Consider the following 23,380-nt stretch of genomic DNA (forward strand, 5'->3'; position numbering starts at 1 on the left):
AGGAATTGATACCACTGACTGGGCCCCCAGTCAGTGGTAGCCTGACCTAAATCCAGTCGAACACCTCTGGGACGTCATGTTTCAGTCCTTTTCAGCAGTGTACATTTCATCTGGCTTGAGAACAGCTCAGGTTCTCCTCAAGTTTGGATGAATTGGAAACTGTTGCTGGTGAGAAGGACGTTTGCCTAGTCGGCTTCAACTGAAACCCAACTCAGGACAAATTGAAGATAACGGATTGATGGAAAAGTTGCAATATCAAAATGTAAAAAATAGTTGGTTACACTCCAAACCAACCAAGGTTAAGTATCAAAAGTAGCAGTACACAGTATTCAAAGGCCATTAAAGGGTACAAAAACGTGTATTTAAAAAAATGCCTCTAAACTGCAGTGCAGGAGAATAAATTGCAGCAGAAAATTGTATTACCAGTAAATCAGGGACAAGTACCTCTAATTAAAACTTGATTAGATGCCCTTTGTTACTTTGGACTTCCACAGCTGTTATTATCATCTTGTTGAACTGTTTGCTAGCTTGTACACTTACAGACTTTTGGCTCGGGAGGGTTAAAAGCTTGAACTGCATTGTATGTAATTCAGAGAGACATAATAGGGGTGAGAGAGGACATGAAAAAACACTGGGAAGCAATCTAGCTGTTTGTTTAAGGAAAGGAAACAGAAAGAGAAAAAAAAGTCTTGTTGGCACAAATCTCTGGCACAATGCAGTTAGCAGCGCAGCGGTCTCCGGTAACCCACTTGTCTCATTTGTGCTGATTGCCCTCATATATGAGCATCTGAGAGAAAATACTGGTGTGAAAACACATCTAGCACTCACATCCACACACACACATACCTCTGACCACTTCCACAGTCCTGGGCTTTGTTACAGAGACATACATAAACAATAGGTGGTTTGGACAGCCTCCACACATATGCACACAGACACACAAACATTGATACCCAACAGGAAGAACGGCCCTTTTTAAAGTCAGATGTTTGAAATTCTATCATCTCTGCTCCTGCTAAATGTAATGATATACTGTCCATGATAATTGTCAGCGTGATTAATCTGCTGTTGTTTCACTGTGACCTCAAGCACGCAGCATCCTCAGTCTTTATAATCACACACACACAGACCAGGAAGCTGCCTCTTGCAACAGCAGACTGAGCTCCTCCAGTCGTTACACTGTTTCATCTATGTAATCTTAGCACTATACAGATTGATTTCATTATACTAACTAGACTGGGAAGAATTAACCAGATTGTGCAGTGTTTAAGCAATGCACAAATAATGGCATCCCAGGACAATGTTAAATGAAAACAAGACAATAAAATGTGCAATAACTCTGGGGTTTCAAATGGAGACGGCAATGGAGATGAACGGTCACAGGCAAAAACAAACAAGCAAGCAAGCAAACAAACAAAATCCTCTAAAAAACACAAATGTGCACAGGCTTATCTGTGCACCGAGTCCACCTGTGTGTAATTAGCAGCAGGCATTTCCCGTCAGCAGGGCTGTGCAGTGCCAGGCAGACTGTATGGGAATATGCCTGAGCGAGAGCCCGAGATACCCGCATTCCCAACATCCACAACTACACAGCTAGCATGGCAAAGATGTTGTAGGAGTTAAGATGACGTGACTATTTTGGGTCACCATGGAACTAGTCAATGAGTGAAAAACTAAGTGCACCCCATGATTCAGGAGCTTGTAGAACCACCTTTAGCATCAATTATCTGAAGTAAATGTTTCTGTATGACTTTATCAGTGTCTCACAAGGTTGTGGCCTCTTGGCTCGCTCTTCTTTAAGCGTTTTGTTTTGTGCACAGCACTCTCAGACTATTCAGTCCTGCTGAGGTCTGGACTTTGGGCCATTGCAACACTTTGATTCTTTTTAAGCCATTCTGTTGTAGATTAGCTGCTGTGTTTAGATTTAAATTGAGTCCTGTTGCATGGCAATTAGACCAAGCTTTAGCTATCAGACAGATTGCTTCTCATTTGACTCTAGAGTACTTTGGTATACAGAGGAGTTCAGGACTGACTAAAATACAAGGTGCTCAGATCCTGTAGCTCCGAATCCTCCCTTCACTACCCTGCTTGTCAGCTGATATGAGGTGTTTGTGTTGATTTATTGTGTGTGGTTCTCAAAATGTGGGGCTGTGCATTATGGCCAAACAGATCCACTTTGGTCTTGTCTGTCCAAAAAGCACATTTTTCCCAGAGTCTTTGGTTTTTGGTGGGGTTTTTTTTTGTATTTTTCCAGAAGCAACTTCGCAAATTTAAACCATGCTACAATATTTTTCTTTCTCCCGCAACCCCTAACAAACAAACCATACTTGTCCAGTCTTTTTCTAATTGTACAGTCGTAAAATTTAACATTTAACATGCTGACTGAGGCCTGTAGAGTTTGAGATGCTTTTGTGATTTTGCTATTTCTCTGAGCACTGCATCGTCTGACCTTGGGGGGGATTGCCGAGACGTCCACTCAGGGAGGACTGTAGCATTGTGCACACTTTTCTAGAAGTCACACTGTTTTGTGTAGGTGTATTCATAAATGGATGATAAGCTAGAAATCACCGTTTCATCTCATAAATTGTGGGAGAAAGAAAAAAGAAAAGAAAAGGTCTAGCTGTCCACTAGAGGCCGCTGTATCTCTGGATAACATTAGGCATGGCTCTGTGTTTTTGTGGAAATTGGTAACCTGCTTTCCATTCAGTAGCTATGCATGTACATCGTTGCATTACACCAAGCATATTAAAGCCCAACTAGAAGCTGCAAGCCATGATTGGAGCCTTGTGGATGACTGTTTCACATTGTGGTACGGTTTACACTCCTGTGGTTTGTGTTTACTGATGATATCTTAACATTATTGGGCATTTATGTCTACTGCTCTTTATGTTTACTCATATGAGAACTAAACGTGCTGCGTTTCCCCCTGCCAACTGCCTTGGGTTAGTCATATTTCGTGTGATATAACCAGTCTGAACTTTGTATATCTGTGAGCTTACTTCTCATTTATGAGGCAGGATACATCACTGTTGGTTATTGGTTATGAAGAGGAAGTCATGGAAAGGGTAAATGAATTAATTTAGTAATTTAGAAAGAAAAAGCAGAGAAGATGATGGGATAGAAAAAGGCAGAATAAATGTGGGGAAAAAGTTAGAACAGATCCAGGCCCAGACACACAAGTAGGTGAAGTGAATAGAGTGACAGGATAAATAAAAATCTAATTTACCGGGTATCCATCCCGTCCAGCCTTGCCCTGGTGAGGTTAGACATTGAAGCATGAAGCATTAATCAAGGCTGAACAGACACTAACAGCTGCACACAACAAACTCAAAGACCAACATGTAGCCTGGTATCCTACATAATAAAAGGAGACAAGTGGTTAATGATTTAAAGGATTGTGGCTGACTATTTATTTATTCATATAAAATATTGAATTCTTGAATGAAATAATTTACTGTAAATGGAGACTAAATTTGTATTTGGAAACGAATGAACTAGCGAGGACTTAGTCATATGTTTACACCACAGCTTTTGACTCACATTTTCTGGGATTTTTTTTTCTCTTTTCTCATCTGCTCTCAAACATGAGCCACGGTTTTAAACTAAAAGCCACTTGGACACAAAAAATAATTAAAAAAGAAAATCAGATCAGTTGTTTTCATTGTGTCTACAGTACCAGCCACTGCACATTACTTAGATAAACGGCACTGACACATTGCTACTTTGCAGAGTAGCGAGTGACTGGATTACCACACCTTCCCATCAACTTTATGAGATTTAGGCTGTAAGTTTTGTGGGGGTCTTTAAGAGAAGACATTGTTTCATGCACACCTAGTGTGGATCAGATGCAGACCAATCGAACAAATCCTGGTTGGCCGGGCATGCTGTTTTTGTTCTGATGTGTCCGGAAGCTCGTCACGGTACGTTTCAGAGCATTTCCAATTCTGCATATCTGATCAGTGCCACATGGGACAATTTAATAAAAAAAAGAAAGAAAAAGAAGGGAATAAAAACTGAAATTGGACATTTAAAATGCAGATGGAAAAAACAAAACAAAAAACAAATCTGAAGGCAGCTGCATCAGTTTCCACTCTGTACAAGGCTTTGAGTAACGGTGTGTTTTATCTCCCGAGTGTGTCAGAGTGTCAGCAGGAGTTACAGTCCCACAGAGGAGAATAACTCACTGCAAATAAGTCACACCTCCCTAACCATCACCATGAAAGACTCAAACACACAGTCATGGACACCCACATGCACAGGTGGTCCATTTATTGGCGTTCTCTGTGGATGCATGTGCGAGTGAGTCTGTGACAGTCTGTATGTCTGTGAGTGAAAGGATTCCTGGCAACTCCCGCAGTTTGCCGGGCCGTGCAGGACTCACAGCGAGGGATGATACAAGGTGGATGTGTGTGCATGCGTGACTGATGTTGAAACCTCTCTTTAGTTTGTTTCCATACTACCTGGATGAGGTGGAATGGTACTTACAGGAAGCCCTGCAACACAAAAGAGAAACCAAGCGTTAGAAAGTAAATGCTACAAGTCTCTACAGACACATGAAGCACAACATGCGAGAACTGCAGCAGGCTTTGGTTTATATAGCAATCAATTCCTCTGAACAGTGGTCTGCAACAAAAAAAACAAAACAACAAAAAACCTGCACATGCAATGTGGTTCGTTAGATGATGGCTGCAATTAACCACCTAAATACAGTACAGAACAAACATATTAGAGCTGCCGCCAGCGCAGTTTGTGGTGAACCCGTTATGATAAACAGACTGCTGGATAATGGGTCATGTTTTACATTAGGAAATGAAGTCATGTCAGGACTTTGTTTCTTAAGAAAATAAGGGCGTATTGGATGGCGGAAAAACAGCGAGTAAAAAGGTCGGGGCGTGCTGGCAAACTGTCTGTCCCTTTAAAGTTGTGGGGGGAGAAAAAGAATGAGATGCTTCTGAGATTTCTCCAGGGCAGTGTTTCTGTCGTGATTGAAATGCTCTGATGTTGAGCCTCAGCAGTAAAACTACATTCAGCTTTTCATTCTTTGCCTAACAGAAAACAAAAGTAATGATCAAAGAACTCCTTTTGTTGTTAGTGGCCTTTTTTTTTTTTTAATAATCTCCTTAAAGTCCGAGGCTAAGACCAGGAGCACTATTAAATCACTTAAATCCCTACAAAGTGAACGCATCATTAGCAGAATTTTTATTAGCTATTCCTTAATATGCTATCCGATAAAACCGATAATGATGCTGATTAATGCAGCTTATAGTGTATAATGTCACTTGGGGCTCTGCCACCTTTGCGGCTTCAGTACAGCATACCTCATCAGCATGAGCACGACATCAAACACCAACATAAAGTCAGCAAGACTGAAAACAGGCTCTCCTTAAAACACACACAAAAAAATCCTTGTTAACATGAACAGATTCTATTGTGGCCTTGAAGTGGGCTCTTTGATTCAGCAGGAGCTTTGCATACGTAGAGAGAGATGAAAATGCATGTTTTAGGGGCGAGCATGTGTCAAGAAGAAGAGGAGGGAGGCGTTTAGGTTCATGAGGGATGAAAGTTTATCTGTGTCTGGATGCTTCGACGGGGACCTCCCGGGCCAGACGGTTAGGCAAACAAACACACTAGCTTGGAAAGCCACACAGAAAGACAAGCTTTAACTACTGAACTTGGGACAGGTGTGTATATGTGCTTGTAGACTACTGAGAAAGAAAGAGACGCAGGAGCAAACATAAGAGAAAAGGAAACAATTTAAAGAAAAAAAAAACGAGGCATGTCAGAGAGAAGATGACAGCGAGGGCTGATTTTAAGATGCTTAACTACTCTGTCTGCCCTCTTTCCTGTTATTTGTGTTTGTGCGCTCCCTTCTCCACTCTCATTTGTTTTTTTTTTCCCTGAGAGAATGGAGGAAAACCTCTTCTGGCCTTTTAAAATGTTGTCTTGGAGTCATCAGCATCAGGATGGCGAAACAGCCTCTCCATTTAATATACGTACTCGCTCTGAGCCAGGATGCAATGTGAGGATGAGAGACTAAAAAATACAAGCGATAGCCTAAACAGAACCACGACGGCCCTTCAGACACGGACCATCTGCCTCAAATAGGCGTCCACTCTCGGCTGAAACCTTAGCAGCACACATCCTCCAAATCAGGGGTGGGTAATTAATTTTCCCAGGGGTGTGGGCCTCCACAACAGTCCCAGTTTCTTAAATTAATTCCCCACTCCTGCTCGTAATGATGAGGTTTCCATTAAACGGACCTGGAGGACACCCAAAGGGATTTCCACATTTTATGCTAATATAAATTTAGTTAGACAGTAAACTGATTATCGAGATTTGAGACCGGTCACTACTGCTCTCCAAAATCCATTAAAAACATGAGTAAGGCATAATGGTAAACTGGGTCAGTCCCGCTGAGACCGTAACGCTGCCGTGAACACTTACTAGTCCACCAAATCTGCCACAGCAAATTGACCCTAACAAATCTAATTTCACTTCTTGTTTTTTTTTAGTAGTTTCAGAAAATGAGTGAAACTCTGTAAACGGTAAGATTAAGATTTAAGATTTGCATCTCCAAAGAAAACCAAATTGCGCAAACCACACACAAGGCCGTTCATGCCGGCAAGAGACTAACACATTGATGGTGTTCACCTTCTGCTGCGATTTCTAGAAAACAGAAATATACTGTTTGGCCGCCCTCTAGAACAGAAAAAAAACCATGCAATTCCGAGTCGAGATTTATGGGACGTTTTGCTCAACCCGTCACCTAAAAGATGGACGTTTGATCAGATAAAATAAAGTAAGCAGACAAGCAGAAAGGGATCACTGATGATCTTTCACTTAGTCACCGTGTTCACAAAAACAGATCCCATCTGTAAACATCCACCTCAGTGATTCACAACCACAATGGAAATTTTACGACAGTGACACATATCCTGCAGGTTTTGATAAAATTGCCTAATACTGTCGTGGAGCCCACTTTTAATAAGAAACATTTAAAAATTGGGATGAGTGAGACTTGTACAACATCCGCTCCATCTTTCACGATGACATTTGTGAAACAAGACTTATGTCCTTGCTCTGTTTTGGTTCCTCGTGGAGTGTTTTTGTGGTTTGGATCGATTGAAAAAGCAGCACCATAATGGTGGGTAGCGATGTTGGCGAGGCAGACTCATTAGGCTCGTACTACAGCAGCTGCTACCGCTCAGCAAGAACGACTGACATCTGGGCAAAGTTAGTGGAACCACATGGCCAGAGTTAGCACTATGTCGGCGCAAATGGAAAGGGACAGGGAGAAGGGCCAACTGAAGCCCATCATCCAGTGGCCTGACTCATGGATCACTGCCTTTGCTGGGCCCTCGCCTCGAACTTACCCAGTCACACAGGAAAAAGAGGGATGGTATGTGAGTGTGATGAAGAAAAAAAAAGTGTGTGTTTTCCAGGAAAAGAGGGTTAAAAGGAAAAATAAACCGTTAAATGATTTGATGGGCATTACTTACCAGGTTCCCCTCTTCTTCCCATCCTTCCACGTTTTCCTGGAGGCCCTGTGGAAACACAGAAAGAGCGATGAATTGCCAAAATCAGCACCGCAGGGATGAGTAGAAAACGACTCAACCTCACTCGCCGTTTCGCTTCTGCTGCTCGAGCGCTGTTTGGCATCAAATGCGTACGAGCTGGCAGAGCGCTAAAATGTCAGCGCACAAATTGCACATGTAGTTTCAGTTTCAGATGCGAGAAACAAAAATAAAATGACAGAAAAAGATTTCTTTAGAGCTAAATGCACTCTGTGACTTTCAGTTTGGCTGGACAAAGACTTTCATGTGTGTACAAGACTCTTCCCCTCATGTTGGGCGAATATCACATTCATCTCTGGCCTTCATGCAGCAACTTTCCTCTGGTCCTGTTATGATGCAGCCTCCACTGTGACCTTTCTAGTAAAAAGCTTTTTTGTCATTGTTGGCGAATTCTTGCCAAGCTTGGAAAACTAGGAAGAAAGCTACAGAAGGGACGGGAGATGATGTGAGACGTTAGACCTCATGCTGCTAGAAGACCATGAGTCATTTTCTACACTTCCATTGATTTGCGTCAGTGTCTGCTCGGTGATTTCACAGAGGTACTGTTCTTACAACTAGTGCACTTGATTGCACCCCAAAGAAAAATAAGGTTGTGATCAGGCTCAGAAAGATCACTCAAGCTTCCCATTTGGCTTAAAAGCTGAAGCTAGCCACAAAAGGTTTTCCAAGTTCTCTCCATATGTGCTATGCACCAAGCTGGCTGCTTGGTGCATAGCAGACCAGCTTGTAGTCTCTAATTAGTCTCTAATTTACACTGAAAATTTTTAGCACAGTTTGCCACAGTGTTATAGCTAATTACATTACACCCAAGCAGAATATTACAGGCTGAGTATATTTTGTGGGCTTATTTATTTAAGTAGAGAGGTCTCAAAGTATTTTTCTTCTGCACCCTTCATTCACCCATAAGCATATGCATTCACATGTCCAATGTCTTTAAGCTGTTTGTTTAAAATGTACACTCACACTGTGATGTATCCATGAGGGGCAACTTGGGTTTAGGATTCTGGCTAAGGACACTTCAACATGCATGCAAACTGCTTCTTTTTGCCTACTGCCCTATCAGGATATCAGGATAAGCTCCCGTCAATGCTGATGCACATCAACTGTGTGGTAGCAGCGAGCGATACTGCAAATATAGGCATCGATCTGATACTGATCACTAAATCACTGTGGGTTTTCCTTTTCACAATAATGAGTTACTACAATAAAACACACCTTTCAGTTTTTCATGCATTCTGAAACTTGGAGACCTGAAATGTAAGGGGCTGTCCCTCACTGAGCCTGGTTCTGCCGGAGGTTTCTCCTTGTTAAAAGGGAGTTTTCTTCCCACTGTCACCAAAGTGCTTGCTCATAGGGTATCATATGATTGTTAAGGTTCTCTCCCTATTATTGATGTGTCTTTACCTTACAGTATAAAGCGCCTTGAGGCGACTGTTGTCATTTGGTGCTATATACCAAAGTGCTTGCTCATAGGGGTCATATGATCGTTGGGTTTTTCTGTGGGTGATTTGGTGCTGTATAAACAAAACTGAATTGAACTGAATTAAATGTGCTTGTCCCTAAAATACTCTGGGTCAGCTTCTTTTGTTTCATTGCGCCATAGGCTATAAATCCAAAACACATGACAGTCAGCACAAAAAGGTTCAGACATTTTTCACACTGCATGTTTGAGGTTGTTTCTTTTTTCCCTCTCAAATAAAGGAAATACATTTAACACAGTTCAGTGGCTACAAACTGAAAAAAAAAAAGATTGCTCAGTTGGTGCTAGTATCGATCCGATACAAATATCAGCACTGGTATTGATAATATCGATATTCGTAATCCACTTCTACTGTGTGATAGTCAACCATAAAGCGGATGTGTCCTGAGAGCAGCTCCCATGCACTCTGCAATTTCAGTTTAATATTTCTCTTACGTTGGGGACATGCTGGCCACAGGTTTGTCTAACACACAGTTGAATGTTTACTCCATTTCCTCCTGTAACATTAAAAGCAAAACACCAAAAAAATTTCTGAATAAACTTACGAGTATGTCAATACTACTGCTGGGTCGGCTATAAGGAGGCAATAGGAGCTGAAAGGATGTGTCAAGAGAGGCATCAGAAGGAAAGAATTACTCTTTGGAGCTTGTGAGAAGTATTTGAAATATTTTGTTGGTAGATCATCGAGAGTATTTTATTTTAAAAGCCCAAAACACTGACTGGCGTCCTTTACATGTCATTATTCACCTTACTGAAGCAGCCATGTAAAATATTTTTGTGAATTTACTGCCAAAGTAATAGGAAAACATTCTTAATCGAATCACACATTCTGATATAACTTTTTGAGGTTCTTTTCAAACTTGCGAGGCAAGATGGAAGAAGAAGAATAATGATAATAATCAGAATAAATAAACTCTGGACTTTGACTTACTTGTCCAGTATTGTTTTTTCTAATCTAAACGGGGTTATTCTAGTATCAAAAATCTTTATACTCGGCTGTATACACCATGTGCTTACACACCCTTCTGCATTTAATCATTAGTTGTTGTTCATCTCTAGCTCTCTTGCACAGTGTGTTTTTTGTTCTGTCTTCCTCCCCTTCCTCCCAGCACCAGAATCACCCTGCATGAGCCTGGTTCTGCTGGAGTTTTCTTCCTGCTAAAAGGGAGCTTTTCCTTCCCACTGTCGCCAAGTGCATGCTCACAGGGAGTCGTTTGATTGACACAGGACTTATGGTAGCCTCAAAACGATCACTTTCTTTCTGCTGCATGTCAGAACTTTTTTTGTCAACCTCTCTTTGAAAAATAAATTCTGCTTGTTCTAAAAATGAATCTCAAAAAGCAAATCTACCGTCAATTTACTGCACAGGATCCAGACATGGCAAGAAAACAGGGCAGCTAAAGTAACAAGTAAGCCTTCAGCTTGCTTTCCCATGGTCTAAAACCCTTCTGTGGGCAACACCTCACTTCTTCTGTCTTTTGTTCCATGTGACCGTCCTCCCCTGCTCTCATAGTGAAATCAGAACCACACTGGTTCCACATAAATGGCTCTGAGCATGTTTTCTATTGTCATTATTGGGGGTACTGTAGTGGCCTAATCACTTCCTGACTCTGCCAGCCCTTTCAAGGAGACCTCAATCATGGTCTCCCACCTCCTACGCATGTCTGCCTCTCCTACTTTCATCCTCCTTAATGCAACAGCAATGAGCTATTAATGACACTGGAACTCTGGGATTGAAGGAATAGTAAAAAAAAAAAAAAAAGTAATAACTTTAATTAAAGAAATGAAGATTGACCCTTTTTTTAAGTGCTCGACTAAATCATATTTTTATGCTGTATGTAAGTGATTCCATTTGCCATTTTAAGCTCCCACAGGATTTTGCTGGCAAACTAAAAAAACAAAACAAAGAATAACAAAGGAAACTGAGTGGGCTACAGCTGTGCACCCACTGCACTGACTCTCATTTAAAATTTATGTTTGAACAGTTTTACACTTTTAACACCTCTACACCTTCAAACCTCAGGCACAGATGCCAGCCGTGTTATGATAGCCTCCATATTTCACAGTGGGCTTGACTTCCCCTCCCTCAGCCTCCACCGTCATAAACAGGAGTGGGAGATGCTAGAGTAAGCCCAAGGCCTCTGAAAAGAGACTAGATGGAGAGAGATGCTAGATGACAAGGTGGAAAAGCTGAAAAAGCTGGAAACAGGGAGACAGGAATGTGCATGGGAGTGATGGGATGGGGAGGAAAGACCAGGAGGTAGAGAAATTAGTTGGGAAGGACAGAGAAAGAGAGTCTTACAGATATAAGAAAAATGACAGAGGAAAGGATTGGCAGACAAAACGAAGTCAGCAGGCATCGATGGATGAATGCTTTCACAAGTCTTGCACGTACATGGTCTTTGGGTGCATAAAATTCTTCCTTAACCAAGCACATACTTCATAAGATATGGGTCACCACGGGCCATGCCTGCTCTACCTTTGTTTGAGACTTGAAAGGCGGCCGTCTGCATGTCGACAGGTTAGTGGCCAAACACTGGAGGGGCAGGCGTCAGAGTGACTGAAATGTGGGAGCGTGATTAGTCCTGAGTGGCATAGTTGAGGGGGAATTGTGGCGGGTGATGACAAGCTGATGTAGGACTAGATTAACTGGAGGAATTAATGGGAAAAGCAGCAGGGCTGGAGAGCAGAGTGTAGGCATGTGTGAAAGCAGTTCAGATTCCTGCTCTAGAACAGCGAGGTGAGCGCATATCGGCTGAGATGCAAACAAATGGCCGTGGCTCGACTTGGGTTTTAGCTCTGTCTTTCTGTTTCACTGTGGCATTTCTGGGTCAGCTGAGGTGAAAGGAGTTGAAAATGTCCTACGGGTCTGCAAGGACACTCTTCAATCTAGTAGAGTCAGCAATTTTGAGGTTATCTGAATAATCACATGTAAAAAAAAAATCTCAGCAGGCATCATCCAGTCAAAGTGTGCAAGGCATGAAACAGAAAGGTCGTGCAGGCAAATGTAAAGTTTAAATGTAAAGCAGATTAAAAACAATGCGTCTAAAACAATGAAAAATCAAGTATCACACACGTACTCCTGGGTGACATTCTGGTTCCAACCTCCATATGTCGACTTGTGTTGTTATTTCAAAGTGGAAACATGCTCATTATGTCATTTAAGCAATGCTGCACCAACTCCACGAAGTGATAACAGCCTATTGAGCCTACAACTAGGTGCAGGCAGTGATGACAACTTATAATGATGATTTAATGGGATGATAACACACAAAAGCAGGTTTTCATTATACTCTTTAGAGGTCTAGGTTGCTAACTGACTAAAAGATGACTGTACAACTCCAAGACAAAGCAGCAATACATTTCCCAGAGTGACTGGTTGATTTGCACACTGTAAAACAGATGGGAGGATGCTAAACAAACAGACGTATGGGGTTAAGGTAAAAAAATGTGAACTGATAAATGTGTAATACTGGATATTTAGGAAATAAGGCTACATATAAACATGTGTGATGTGTGCAGATCTCTTTAAGAAATGCACAAAAAAAAAAATGCTGGACACGCATGAGCTCACTCAGCTGAGCACATGTTAAGAAATCCCTGGGAACAGCACGATAACACGGAAACATACAACGAACTTCATTTGAACTGCAGATAAGTGCGCGTGTGTGTATGTGCACGCTCGCCCAAGGCACTTGATCTCAAGCTCCACACAAGGAGCATTTAAGGTTTGACCGGGAGACCACAAGTGAGCCAATACCCCCCTCGGAGTGTCTATGTGTGTGAGAGAATGTCAGAAACCAGTGAAAAACAAACACATGGATCTCTGTTTAGATACAGCATCCTTCTCAAGTCTTCACACAGTATCTTTCAGGAAGCCACTAAAGATTGACCAATACTGAACATCACATCCTGTGGGTAAGCTCAAACACACACACACACACACACACACACACTCAGGCAAATCCAAAATTCCTGCTGATAAGTGAAATCGACCTGAGCGGTGCCGTAAGCCATTTTTCCATCAACGTTTTTACAGGTTGTAAAAACTATTTAAACCCACTGTGGTCTCAAATCAACAAAACATACACGCCAGTCCATCTTCCATCTACTCCTGTTTGTTTCTCATAGCTGAAGTTTGGCACGATCGAGCTACTGTGACATTTCTCGGAAAGAGGGAGCTTCGAGAGAATAAAGTGCACAATGTTTGAGAACTGAGCCCACCTTATCTTTGTTAAGGTCCTATTTTGTTTAACCTAGGTGGGATCAACAAGAGCTAACCAAAATCCATCCATCCACCTTCCCCACACACAAATATGGGAAAATGAAATTTAGTGCAAAGAACGGGAAAAGTGGGCTGGACATATCGAGAGGAAAGTCGAAAAGGTCTGTTTCTTGCTTTCATAATAGCTTTAGGTGGTGAACCTACAGCATATCATCTCTTTATTTTGCAATTCAAACAAAAGACGCTGGGGAAGAGAGCCAGATATGAATAATCACTAATGATAGATTTTTTCCATCTTTTGTTACAATCATGAAAACTTTGAAGAGGTTTTTCTGTGTAGATACCTGAATTTTCTACACATGCTGGTGAGTTAAAATCACCTTAAGCCAAATTTTGACCACATTTGTAGAAATGCTGACACTAATATTGCAACACTTGACTCAAGATTATACTTGCAAAATATGTTTATAGCAACTAAACGAACTGTTTCCCCTTTTGTCAAAGACAGAATTTATGGTCTCATAAGGCGAGGTTAAGTACCGTCGCTGCAAACCAATGCTGACATCAGGCACGATTGCGAGGATTCCCCAGTTTCGCAGAAATGTGGACAGCTGTTAAGCTTCTTTGCCCGAAACAAAACTACTTGTCTCTGTCGTCTCCTGATCCGTCCACGTTCGTGTTTGTCCAAGTTTTGTTCCAGCAAGCTGGAGGACACATGCTGTGGGTGTAAACAGCTACAAAAAGACAAAAAGAAAACGGATGTGAATCACGTAACGATGATTCGTTCACCAGCTGCCCCGCATCTCTCTTGTTCTGGGTCAGGCGAGGTTCAGTGGCTCAGTCTGGGTTCATGAATATCCGATCTCAGAGTGGGTACAATCAGATATCCAAATTAAGCAGGAAAAATAGTTAGAAAATTCCAACTCAAACCTATTAAATCTCGTTGTGACAGATGTCATAACAACCTTGCATATCATATATATGTGAAAATGACTACTTAATATTCTTCTTACTTTAGTCAGAGAAAATTATTATTTCTGTTCGAAATAATTCATTTTTTATGGCTCTGTTCTGGAACCAGCAACAAAGACCCCAGTATAGACACGGCTAAAAGCGGGCTTCCAGTAGCTTCAGTTAATTAAATCTCACAGGCAATTTAATACATAAAAATATCCAATAAGTTCATTTTTCATATGCTGCAGCCTCATGTTGTTTCCCACTGATGCCGTGGAGATCTCACGTAACAAGTCATAAAGTAACCTCACCCCATGGTTCTGCCTGCACTGGACCCAGATCCTTCATTCACGTTAGTAAAGTTTTGGCAGTGTTTCATAAAGCTCAAGAAATATCACCAAAAGCACAAAGTGTTCCTGTGCCGTTTGGCACTCATTAGGTCTCACTAGTTATGTCCTCACTCTTAGTCCGAATACAGATGGAGAAAGACATGAGGAAGAGAGCACAGGAGAGGAAGATGAGAGATTGCTTTCAGGGGTTAAAACTGATCAGCAAGTGATATATAGTAAACTAAACATTTTAAAGCTTACATGCACTGTTGTTATTAATTTTGATGCTTTTTCCTCCTCATCATCAGTGGGGAAAATACACATTATCTCTAGATCTTAGGGTCCCTCCCATCTACCAATCCCCCTTCAATCCCTGTTTATGGGGTACAGAAGTGAGCAAACATCACCGACTACTGTCAGAAAGAAGATGAAAATGGGGTATACGTGTTCATGTTTTTTATTAGTTTGTGGTTTTGGGGGATTGTTTAGAGCTTTTTTGTAAATTACTTTCATGCTTTTAGTTTTTGAGTTTCTGAAGTCTTCCCCAGCATTTCAGTTAGTGTGAAGCTGCTGTGTGTTGCTGTGTTTGTCCACCCTTTCCTGTTTTATTTTGCTATTTTTTTTCTGTGCCTTGTCCTGCCACCTATTACCTCTCCTCTCCTTATCGGCATATATATATGTTGTCCGAGTCTCCCCTTACCCTTTGTTGTGCTGTTTCTTAATGCTATGTGTGTATTCCCTGTGCTCTGTGCTTTCTGGTATTTCGATGTCCTGCCCCTGTTCAGTGTTGCATTTTGGACTTTATTTTTGCCTGACGGCATTAAAGCTGATTTTTTTGAGTTACTCCTGTTTCTCCAGGTCGACATCCTGTCTGCCACACAGCCTTTCCTTGACAAGAAAAGTAGAAAGTGTGAACAGTGAGCTATATATAAGGCTGGATGTATAAAAGAAGGTGTCAATGGAGGTATCAGGTTGCACGGAACTCAACTATACACTGCTGATGTACCAGGATTGCTGGCTGAGCTGGACTTTCTGGCATGACGTCGCCACAAACCTCTTGTTTTACACAAAACTCGACCGTTTTAAAGAAAATGTACAAAAAATGTCCCTCATATTCCAAAGCTTAGTACAAATGGTTTTAAGAAATAATCGTATTCTTGGAATTCCTGCAGATAAGACAGCAAGTCGTAAGCAGGGTAAGAACTGTTGTTGGAAGTCTCACCAGATGATGAACAGCCTGAATCACATCAGTAATACAAACCTCTTGTGGATTAAATTGTCTTTATAAAACTTGTCTGCCTCTCATGTGGGTTGAACTTTGGCTCTGCGACTGTTGATATGTGGTTAGAGAGAGATGCTAGTAAACATCTCTCTGGTATTCAAGCAAAGGTCATCTTTGATTGGGAAATAAGATGCGGCAGAGTTTCGGCTTTTGTGTTTGAGTTTCTACAAGTGTTGCATGGCAGCAGAGCGTCTTTCTCTGAGTATGTTTGTGCGAAGGACTGGATGCCTGCTTCACGCCCATGAGTGTGATCAACATATAGTTTTCTTAGCACGCTCCGTCAAAGCTGAGTGACGCCGCTGTAAACCTGCATGCGAGCGATGTATGTATGCATGCTCTTAAAGTTGCAGGGTTGTTTAGTTGTCTGCTGCATTATTCATTTTGCCCTAACGAGCTCAATCTCTAAAAACTCATCAGGTCGGCACTGATGTGGGTTCGCATAATCCTTGACAGGTCATTTGTGTTTTTAGGGTGACACAGTGTATACTTGTAGAGAACTTTGATTGCGTGTTTATATTTGTTTGAAAGTGCGCACAGGTTGGAGAGGAAGACACAAAGGAGCTCTGCGCTGGATCTGCCGCTGCAATGTCTGGCAGGTGGTTTGTGTTGAGCGCTGGGCTGGTGCTGAAGGCTGCCTGGGCATTTATCGTGTGACACACCTAATGAGACGTGAAGGCAGGGACGGGACTGCCCCACACAGAGAAAGATGCAGTCAAAACAATGACAGTATCCTTGCAAAAACACAGCCAGCCCCAGCCAAGCATAGCAAATACGTCAGATCACAACAAAGAAGACCAAAGCACCCAAAGTTCAGCAGACAGAGGACAGAGCTTTTGCCTTTAGGTGCTACCAGCTGTATTTACATACAGGCACAAACTAAGGCCAGAAAGGCAATGGAAGGGTGGAATTTTTTTCCCCCCACTTTTTGGAAAAGGTTTTTTCATCTCAAGAAAATGTTTACGACGAGCATGATGAAAAATATCATCTCATAACTCATTGCCTGAGTAAATAATGGCCTAAACTTACGTGACACTTGGCAGAAACGGATGCGGACATGTTTATGTGCAACAGTAAGAGGAGTGACGTCACAAGAAATGTGGTAAAACACATGATAGCACATGACAGTAACGTAAACTGAAGAAATATTATTTTTACGTTTTTGTAGATTTTATATTGCAAAACTTAGGGAGGATGCAGATTTGTCGCTATGGCAACCTGCTTTTTAATTTTCACATTGCGTCTGGCTTGTAAAATATTAAAAACTGATGCCAGCAGCAACAATTCAGCGCTCTTGCTACTCTCGCTAAGAGTGGACATCCTGCAAAGCTTACAAAGAGTACAACACGCAACCCTGAAAGAGGTGAAGACCTGAAGAAACGGTGAATACGAATCCCACAAAATCCATGGCAACACATGTCAAGTTTGAAAAAGACAGGCTGGATATTTCATAGCACTTCTGGGACGGGGTTCTTGTGTCCTTCCAACATTATCATTCAAAAAAGGCACAGATACCAAGCCAAAGGTTGTGAGTTAGGAGATGCAGGTCTTTACTGTTAAAAAGCAAGCAGATAGTAAACAGCATATCTGATATTACCAATACAGACTTTAACATATTTTCTTCAACAAAGGAATGTGCCTCAAATATACAAAGTATCAGGACTCCTTTCAGCGCACTTGGACAACAGTTTTTGAAGATAAAAGTTTCAGACTCTTTAATGTGACAAACATCAACAGCATCAGTGTGTTCAGTGGTAGTTTGACGGGGTTATTTTTGAAGTGTTGGTTTCGTCCGGGGCCAGCCTATGGTGAACGGTGGTCTGTAACAGGATAAAAACTCTCTTTTATCTTTGTAGCCTTTATTCATTCATAAAATGTGGTTCTAGTTTCTGGAAGTTCTGGAACATGTTAGGGCAAAACTGGAGACCCGGGCATGGGGAGCGCGGGGGTGGGTCTTAAAGTGCGGAGGCATAAAGAGAAAATCGCAATAATCACCATGAATACTCCAGTATTTGTGGTGTGTGTGTGTGTGTGTGTACACCATGTGTGAGGAAACATGGTGTGAATGTTCAAAAGGCAGCTTAACTCCTGCTTTAACAATTATCTTATTGCAAAAGGCTTCCACCTTCTGTCGTTCCCACAGCTTTCTTCAAATTTCTTCAAGCCCTGCATATCTGTGCAGTTCCAACCATTTGAAAGCAGTTTCTAATTTTCACCATTATTTCCACCTCTCTTCTTTTTCGTTACAGGTGTTTCACACCTATTGCCCTTAGACCTTACCCTTGAGCTAGGTCCTCTGTCTGGTTTGCGCTTCCTCTTTTCTTAAACCTGAAATAGACAGGCCAATTACAGCTACTTTGGAAACCAAGGTGAGAGCGTGTAGATTACACAGTCATGACTGGGCATGCTGAACCCGGCTTCGTGAAGGAACTGAGAATGGGCATCTGGATCTAAGAAGAAGTGGTGCATTCACAGTCCCTGTGTTTTTTTTTAAGTTATCTGTTTTTTTTTGTTGTTTTATATGTAAAATTATATGAAAAATACAAAATGTTTTCTATGCAGTCCTGTGCAGTCAATATCTTTACATAACTTGAATAACCTCAAAGTTCTCTTAACGTCCCACCACAGCAGTCAGGTTCACTCTTTTCTTTTTCAGCCATACTGTTATATATCTACTGCTTTGTTTGGGCTTATTGGCTTGCTGCACGACCCAACTTTGTTCAAGCTTTAACTGTCCGACAGATGACCTCACATTTGACTCTAGGATACTTTGAGAAGGCCCTCCACCACTGTGCTTAACAGTTAGTATGAGATATCCGTGCTAATATTCTCCATTTAGTTTTTGACAAACCAGTGAATTATGTCCCAATATCTCCACTTTGGTCTCATCTTTACAAAGTTTTCTTTTTCTAATTGTACTGTCATGAAATTTAACATTTAACATGCCAGCTGAAGCTAGTGGACTTGAAGATGAAGCTCTGGAGTTTTTTTTGCAAATTGCACGGTCTGACCTTGGTGTGAATTTGATGGGATGTCGATTCAAGGAAGATGGTGGCATGGTGTTACCACACACCTGAATGTAGTTTCTCTGCCTGGGTGGTCTGACCTTGCAGTGAATTTCTGCTTTTATAGAGGTGGTCACACTTGCTGATGATCAGTTCATAAAGTGCATTTGATTAACAGCGACTAACTGCTTCTTACATTCTCTGCTGATGGGCTTCACGTGCAAAGTATTAAGAGTGTACTTTTACTTGTACATAGAAATTTGCTGTCAGATCTCCTCCTCCGACTACCCAAGTGGTCTGCCAGATTGCTTTATTTGAGGACCTTACTAAGTTAATAGCAGAGTTAATGTACTGATTAGAAGCTGAATATTTGACCCTACTTATATTGTTACATTTAATCTAACTTTCTTCATCCCTCACTCATCTTTTTCACATATACAGTAAGTTCATCAGCATCATGTGTTCTGTACATTTCCAATCTCCATGACTTCACCAGCAATGATATGTGACCTGCTCTATTTGCCAATATCCTGTCTCGGGTCTCATAGTAATTCCATCCCAGTGAACAAACCTTCTCTGTCAACCCAACCTGACTTAAGTAAAGAACCCATGATGCTATCTGACACATGGATGAATCAAGAATAATCAGCGTTATTGTGGAATTAAAGCTCATAGCCAAACAGGCACACTGTGATTGATTACAAGGAGCAGTTCCCAAATGAAGGCGAAAGAAAAAAAAAAGTTGTGGTCAAAAAAAAAAAAAAAAAAATCAGATAGAGGAATAAAGAAAACTGCAGACTTACAGGCTTTCTGACAAAAAAATGTCAATGTTGGATGTGATTCACAGTGCTCCAAAAACTCAAGGGAAATGTGTAAATATGTAGGACTTGTAGAGGTCTTGGCTTTGCATACTGGGCACACTGTACTAATTCTGTACATTTACACTCAATTTATGTGCACACACACGTTAAGCAGTGCACAAAGGATCTCTAAAAGCATGCACTGTTGGTATGTGAAGGCTCACTACTTTTCAATGCCCTGTGCAGCTGCAATGCTGTCAAAACTACTTTGGGGGCCTTAAAATCATAGCGATATATATTCTGTGGTCTCCTGCTCAATCATAATCTGCATAAATACATTTTTCAATACAAGAGAGAAAATACTGGACTTTTCCAGTTACAGTATATATGTTCTTTTCCCGTCCCACTTCTGCAGGTCCAGGTCGCAGAGGTCTACACAGAGAAGCCTAGACCTGTCTCTCTACACAGCCACCTTCACCAGCTCATTCATTGGAACAAGGCAGATGTCAGGGCAGGACAGAGACTGAGAAGTAAATGGACAATTTTGCTTTCACACTCTCTCTTCAATGGATTGATGCACCATCCCATCACTGCAGACACTGCACCACTCCTCTTGTGAAACTCTTCTCGTGGGTGCATTGTGAATCAAGGGTGAAGACAAGAGCCAAAACAGCAAGAGGTTTCAGATTATAAATAATTATTCCTTTCACTGCATGTTAATTTTTTTTCTTTTCTACTACTTGAGCATTCGAAACACTTTTACAACATGCACTGTTTACCGATTCACACACATTCATGCAAGCACTTTTTTCTACTTCTATCTAACGCCCGTGCTCCAATGAACGCATCAGAGAGCAACTTGGAGTTCAGGATCTTGCCCAAGGACACTTTGGCATGTAGACCGGAGAAGTCAGAGCTCAAACCATCAAACTTCCAGTTAGCAGATGACCTGCTTTACCTCCTGAGCTACAACCACCTCATAAATCAACACAAAACATGTTATAATGGCTAAATACACTTTTTAAAATACCCTAATGTGTCTCTATATTAAAACTTCAGGATCAACCCCCAGGACTAGTGATTTTTATTTTTTAAAACCGTAACTAGATCAAGAAAACTCAGACTGAAGTTCACCTTTATTGGGTCAAAGTTTCATGTCATGGGAGCGCCTGTTGCAGCCCGTTGGGACACGAACTTTGTCAGTCACTTACGTCAGTAGCGCTGCCTCTGTGATCGCTCATAAACACTTTAGGATTTCTAAACAAGAGCCCTCAGCTGCTTCTTCGTAGATCATCATCTCTTTATTTCAGACTTACACATACAGGTGGGTGCAAGGAGGATATCACTTCACGCTGCCGTCACCGCGGGCTTTCTGAGTGCCCCTCGCTCTCATTTCGCTACCGTGAGATCTCAGAGTTGGGACAGCATGGTGCGTCTATGCTTGTGTGTTGTGTTGTATGGTGTGTTGTGAAGTCCTTTCCTGTGGCAGGTGCAGACTTGCCCCAGTGTGAACTTGATGGGTAGGGTGTCATGCGTCACTTTATCCGGTTGGTGGCTCCCATTTTAGGTCCAATCAGCTGCTTGAGTTCCTGGGGCCTGAACATGGCTGGGATGGCTGTCGAGCCTTTAACACAGTTGGTGATAGACTGGGATCAGTCTGATGTTTCAGCCTGTTGTGAGTTTACTTACAGTCATTCAAACACTCACCATGGATAAGATCACTTTCAATAAATATATGTTAGGAATATATGGAGTTTTGCATTTCTTTGAGCAGACGGCTCTATTAGAGAGTCCACCACCAGATTTGCAAGTGAAGATCTTTACAGCGTGTCAGTGTGCGTGTTGAACTTTGCTAATGTGTGTGAGCTCGGCAGCTGCAACTGTGATAGATGGCTGACACAGCTGATATGCCTGATAGGCTTCATGTGCAGTGATGAAAGTTAAACACAGCTGGGAGAGGTATGTGCCATTCAACGCTGTAGACCAATCGCATCTCTGTGTGCGCATTCATAACAAAGTGACCTTGCATAGGAGTTAAGATGGAGCACGTTCATATAAAAGATAGGAGAAAACAGCTGCAGAGAGCATTCGTTTAGCTCATCTATTGCCACACCAAATCATCGTGTCGTTATTCGCTCTATATAAAGCGCTGTTTTTTTTGGCTTAATAGGATTCTCTTCTTTACACCAAAGATGAAAAGCGACCCGCCGTTCGCTCTCCTGCTGCGCCACCTTCTTGCCAAGCCACCTCAGCCCAGCTGCTGCTGGCCAAAAATCCAACAAACTCCCACATTTGCGAGCTTGCCAACATGTGAGCGTGAGCAAAAAAAATAAAATAAGAGGAGCTGTATATTTAATCATAAAAGCCCTCATCTGGATATCAGAACATAATTTAATGACCCTTCTCAGTGGAGCAAAACGGGCCCAACATGGAAACTGATTACAGTCTGAAACCATCCTGATGTGCTGCCCTAGAGCAGGGCGTGCTTTATGTTTCAGCATTTGGCTGCCAGGTCAAGTGGAAGAAACCGCTTGTGGTTGTAACGCCCCTCTGACCAACAGACAGGTTCTTGGATTAAACTGGAGTCCCAGATCAACAGGCGTTGCGGGTAAACTGATATGTCAGAACAAGAAATACATTTTGTGGTCGCTTTGAAAGTGATTTAGGACCCTTGTCATCTGCTCCAAGAAGTAGCACTTTCAAAATGTTTCATACTCACAGAAAGGTGCCTGCCTCATAAATCGGTCAGAGGAGGTTTATGGTAAAACTAACTATCTGGGTTTTTCAAACAATGGAGGCTTTGTCTGAATACACCTGACTGTAGCTGAGCCAATATGGTCTTACACAAAACCAAATACGGTCAAACGGCACTTACAGCACATTTCTCCTCTGTGAATCAACCTTCTGTTAAAGGAATTTCCAAACAGATCCATTGTTGGAGGAAATTACAGGTGCAACAAGGGAACAATTGTTTCAAATTCACCCTGCTTGTTTAAAAAAAAGAAAGAACAAAAAAGACAGATTTTGGCAAACTATACTGTATTTTTCTATATAGATTTGCACATGTCAGTAAAGCGCTGTGCCTTTTTCCCAATTTTCCCAAGAAACTTTAAAAACAAAAGTAATGAAGGGAGGCTCGAGAGGATGAATGATGAATCAGTGCAAACACACAAATAGTTACTGTCAGTCTGGTAAGAATAATTAAAGAACAGAGCAAAAAAAAGAGGAAGAAAACATAGCAGAAAGATGTACTAAGGATCACAGGATAAATCGTTTTGTAAAGAAGGAGCTGATGAAAAGTTTATAGATTTGACTTTTCACAGCTTAACCGCCCCGGAGGATAGATAAGAGCTCCCTCTGGACAGTCGCAGAAAAAGGGAGGGAGATAACAAATGAATGCACTAGAGAGGGGCAACACTAGATCTTGAGAAGCTGTTTTTGTTTCCCCGCCATTTTTCATCCTCTCATCCATCTGTGTCTGGCCGTTTTAAGCTTTGCACTGCTCTTGATAGATATTAATGATACCAAGCAACACGATCCGATTTTGATCTTTCATCTTTTGTCCAGAAGCTTGTTATCGATCAACGTCCAGTGTCCTCCATCTTAATCAGCTTTTTACATGTGGGCCAGATGAGATGAGACGGAGCCTAACGCACTCACATTTACTCGCACACAAACCTCATTCCATGTCTTACCTATTTCTTGGATCTTAACAGACATGATCTAACATCAGC

The 23,380-nt window shown here is 41.7% G+C and overlaps 1 protein-coding gene across 1 annotated transcript in view; it reads right to left on the bottom strand.

The window, feature by feature from the left end:
- col23a1a (collagen type XXIII alpha 1 chain a) overlaps nt 1-23,380 on the bottom strand; it is a 129,924-nt gene that overhangs the window by 28,006 nt on the left and 78,538 nt on the right. The window contains exons 3-5 of the mRNA XM_076877317.1: nt 7,500-7,544; nt 4,486-4,493; nt 3,227-3,253 (exon numbers count right to left, since the gene is read on the bottom strand). Of these exons, the coding sequence (XP_076733432.1) occupies nt 3,227-3,253; nt 4,486-4,493; nt 7,500-7,544 (80 nt within the window). The remainder of the gene's footprint in view (nt 1-3,226; nt 3,254-4,485; nt 4,494-7,499; nt 7,545-23,380) is intronic.

The sequence above is a fragment of the Maylandia zebra genome, linkage group LG2 (assembly GCF_041146795.1).
Source record: "Maylandia zebra isolate NMK-2024a linkage group LG2, Mzebra_GT3a, whole genome shotgun sequence".
Lineage (NCBI taxonomy): Eukaryota > Metazoa > Chordata > Actinopteri > Cichliformes > Cichlidae > Maylandia > Maylandia zebra.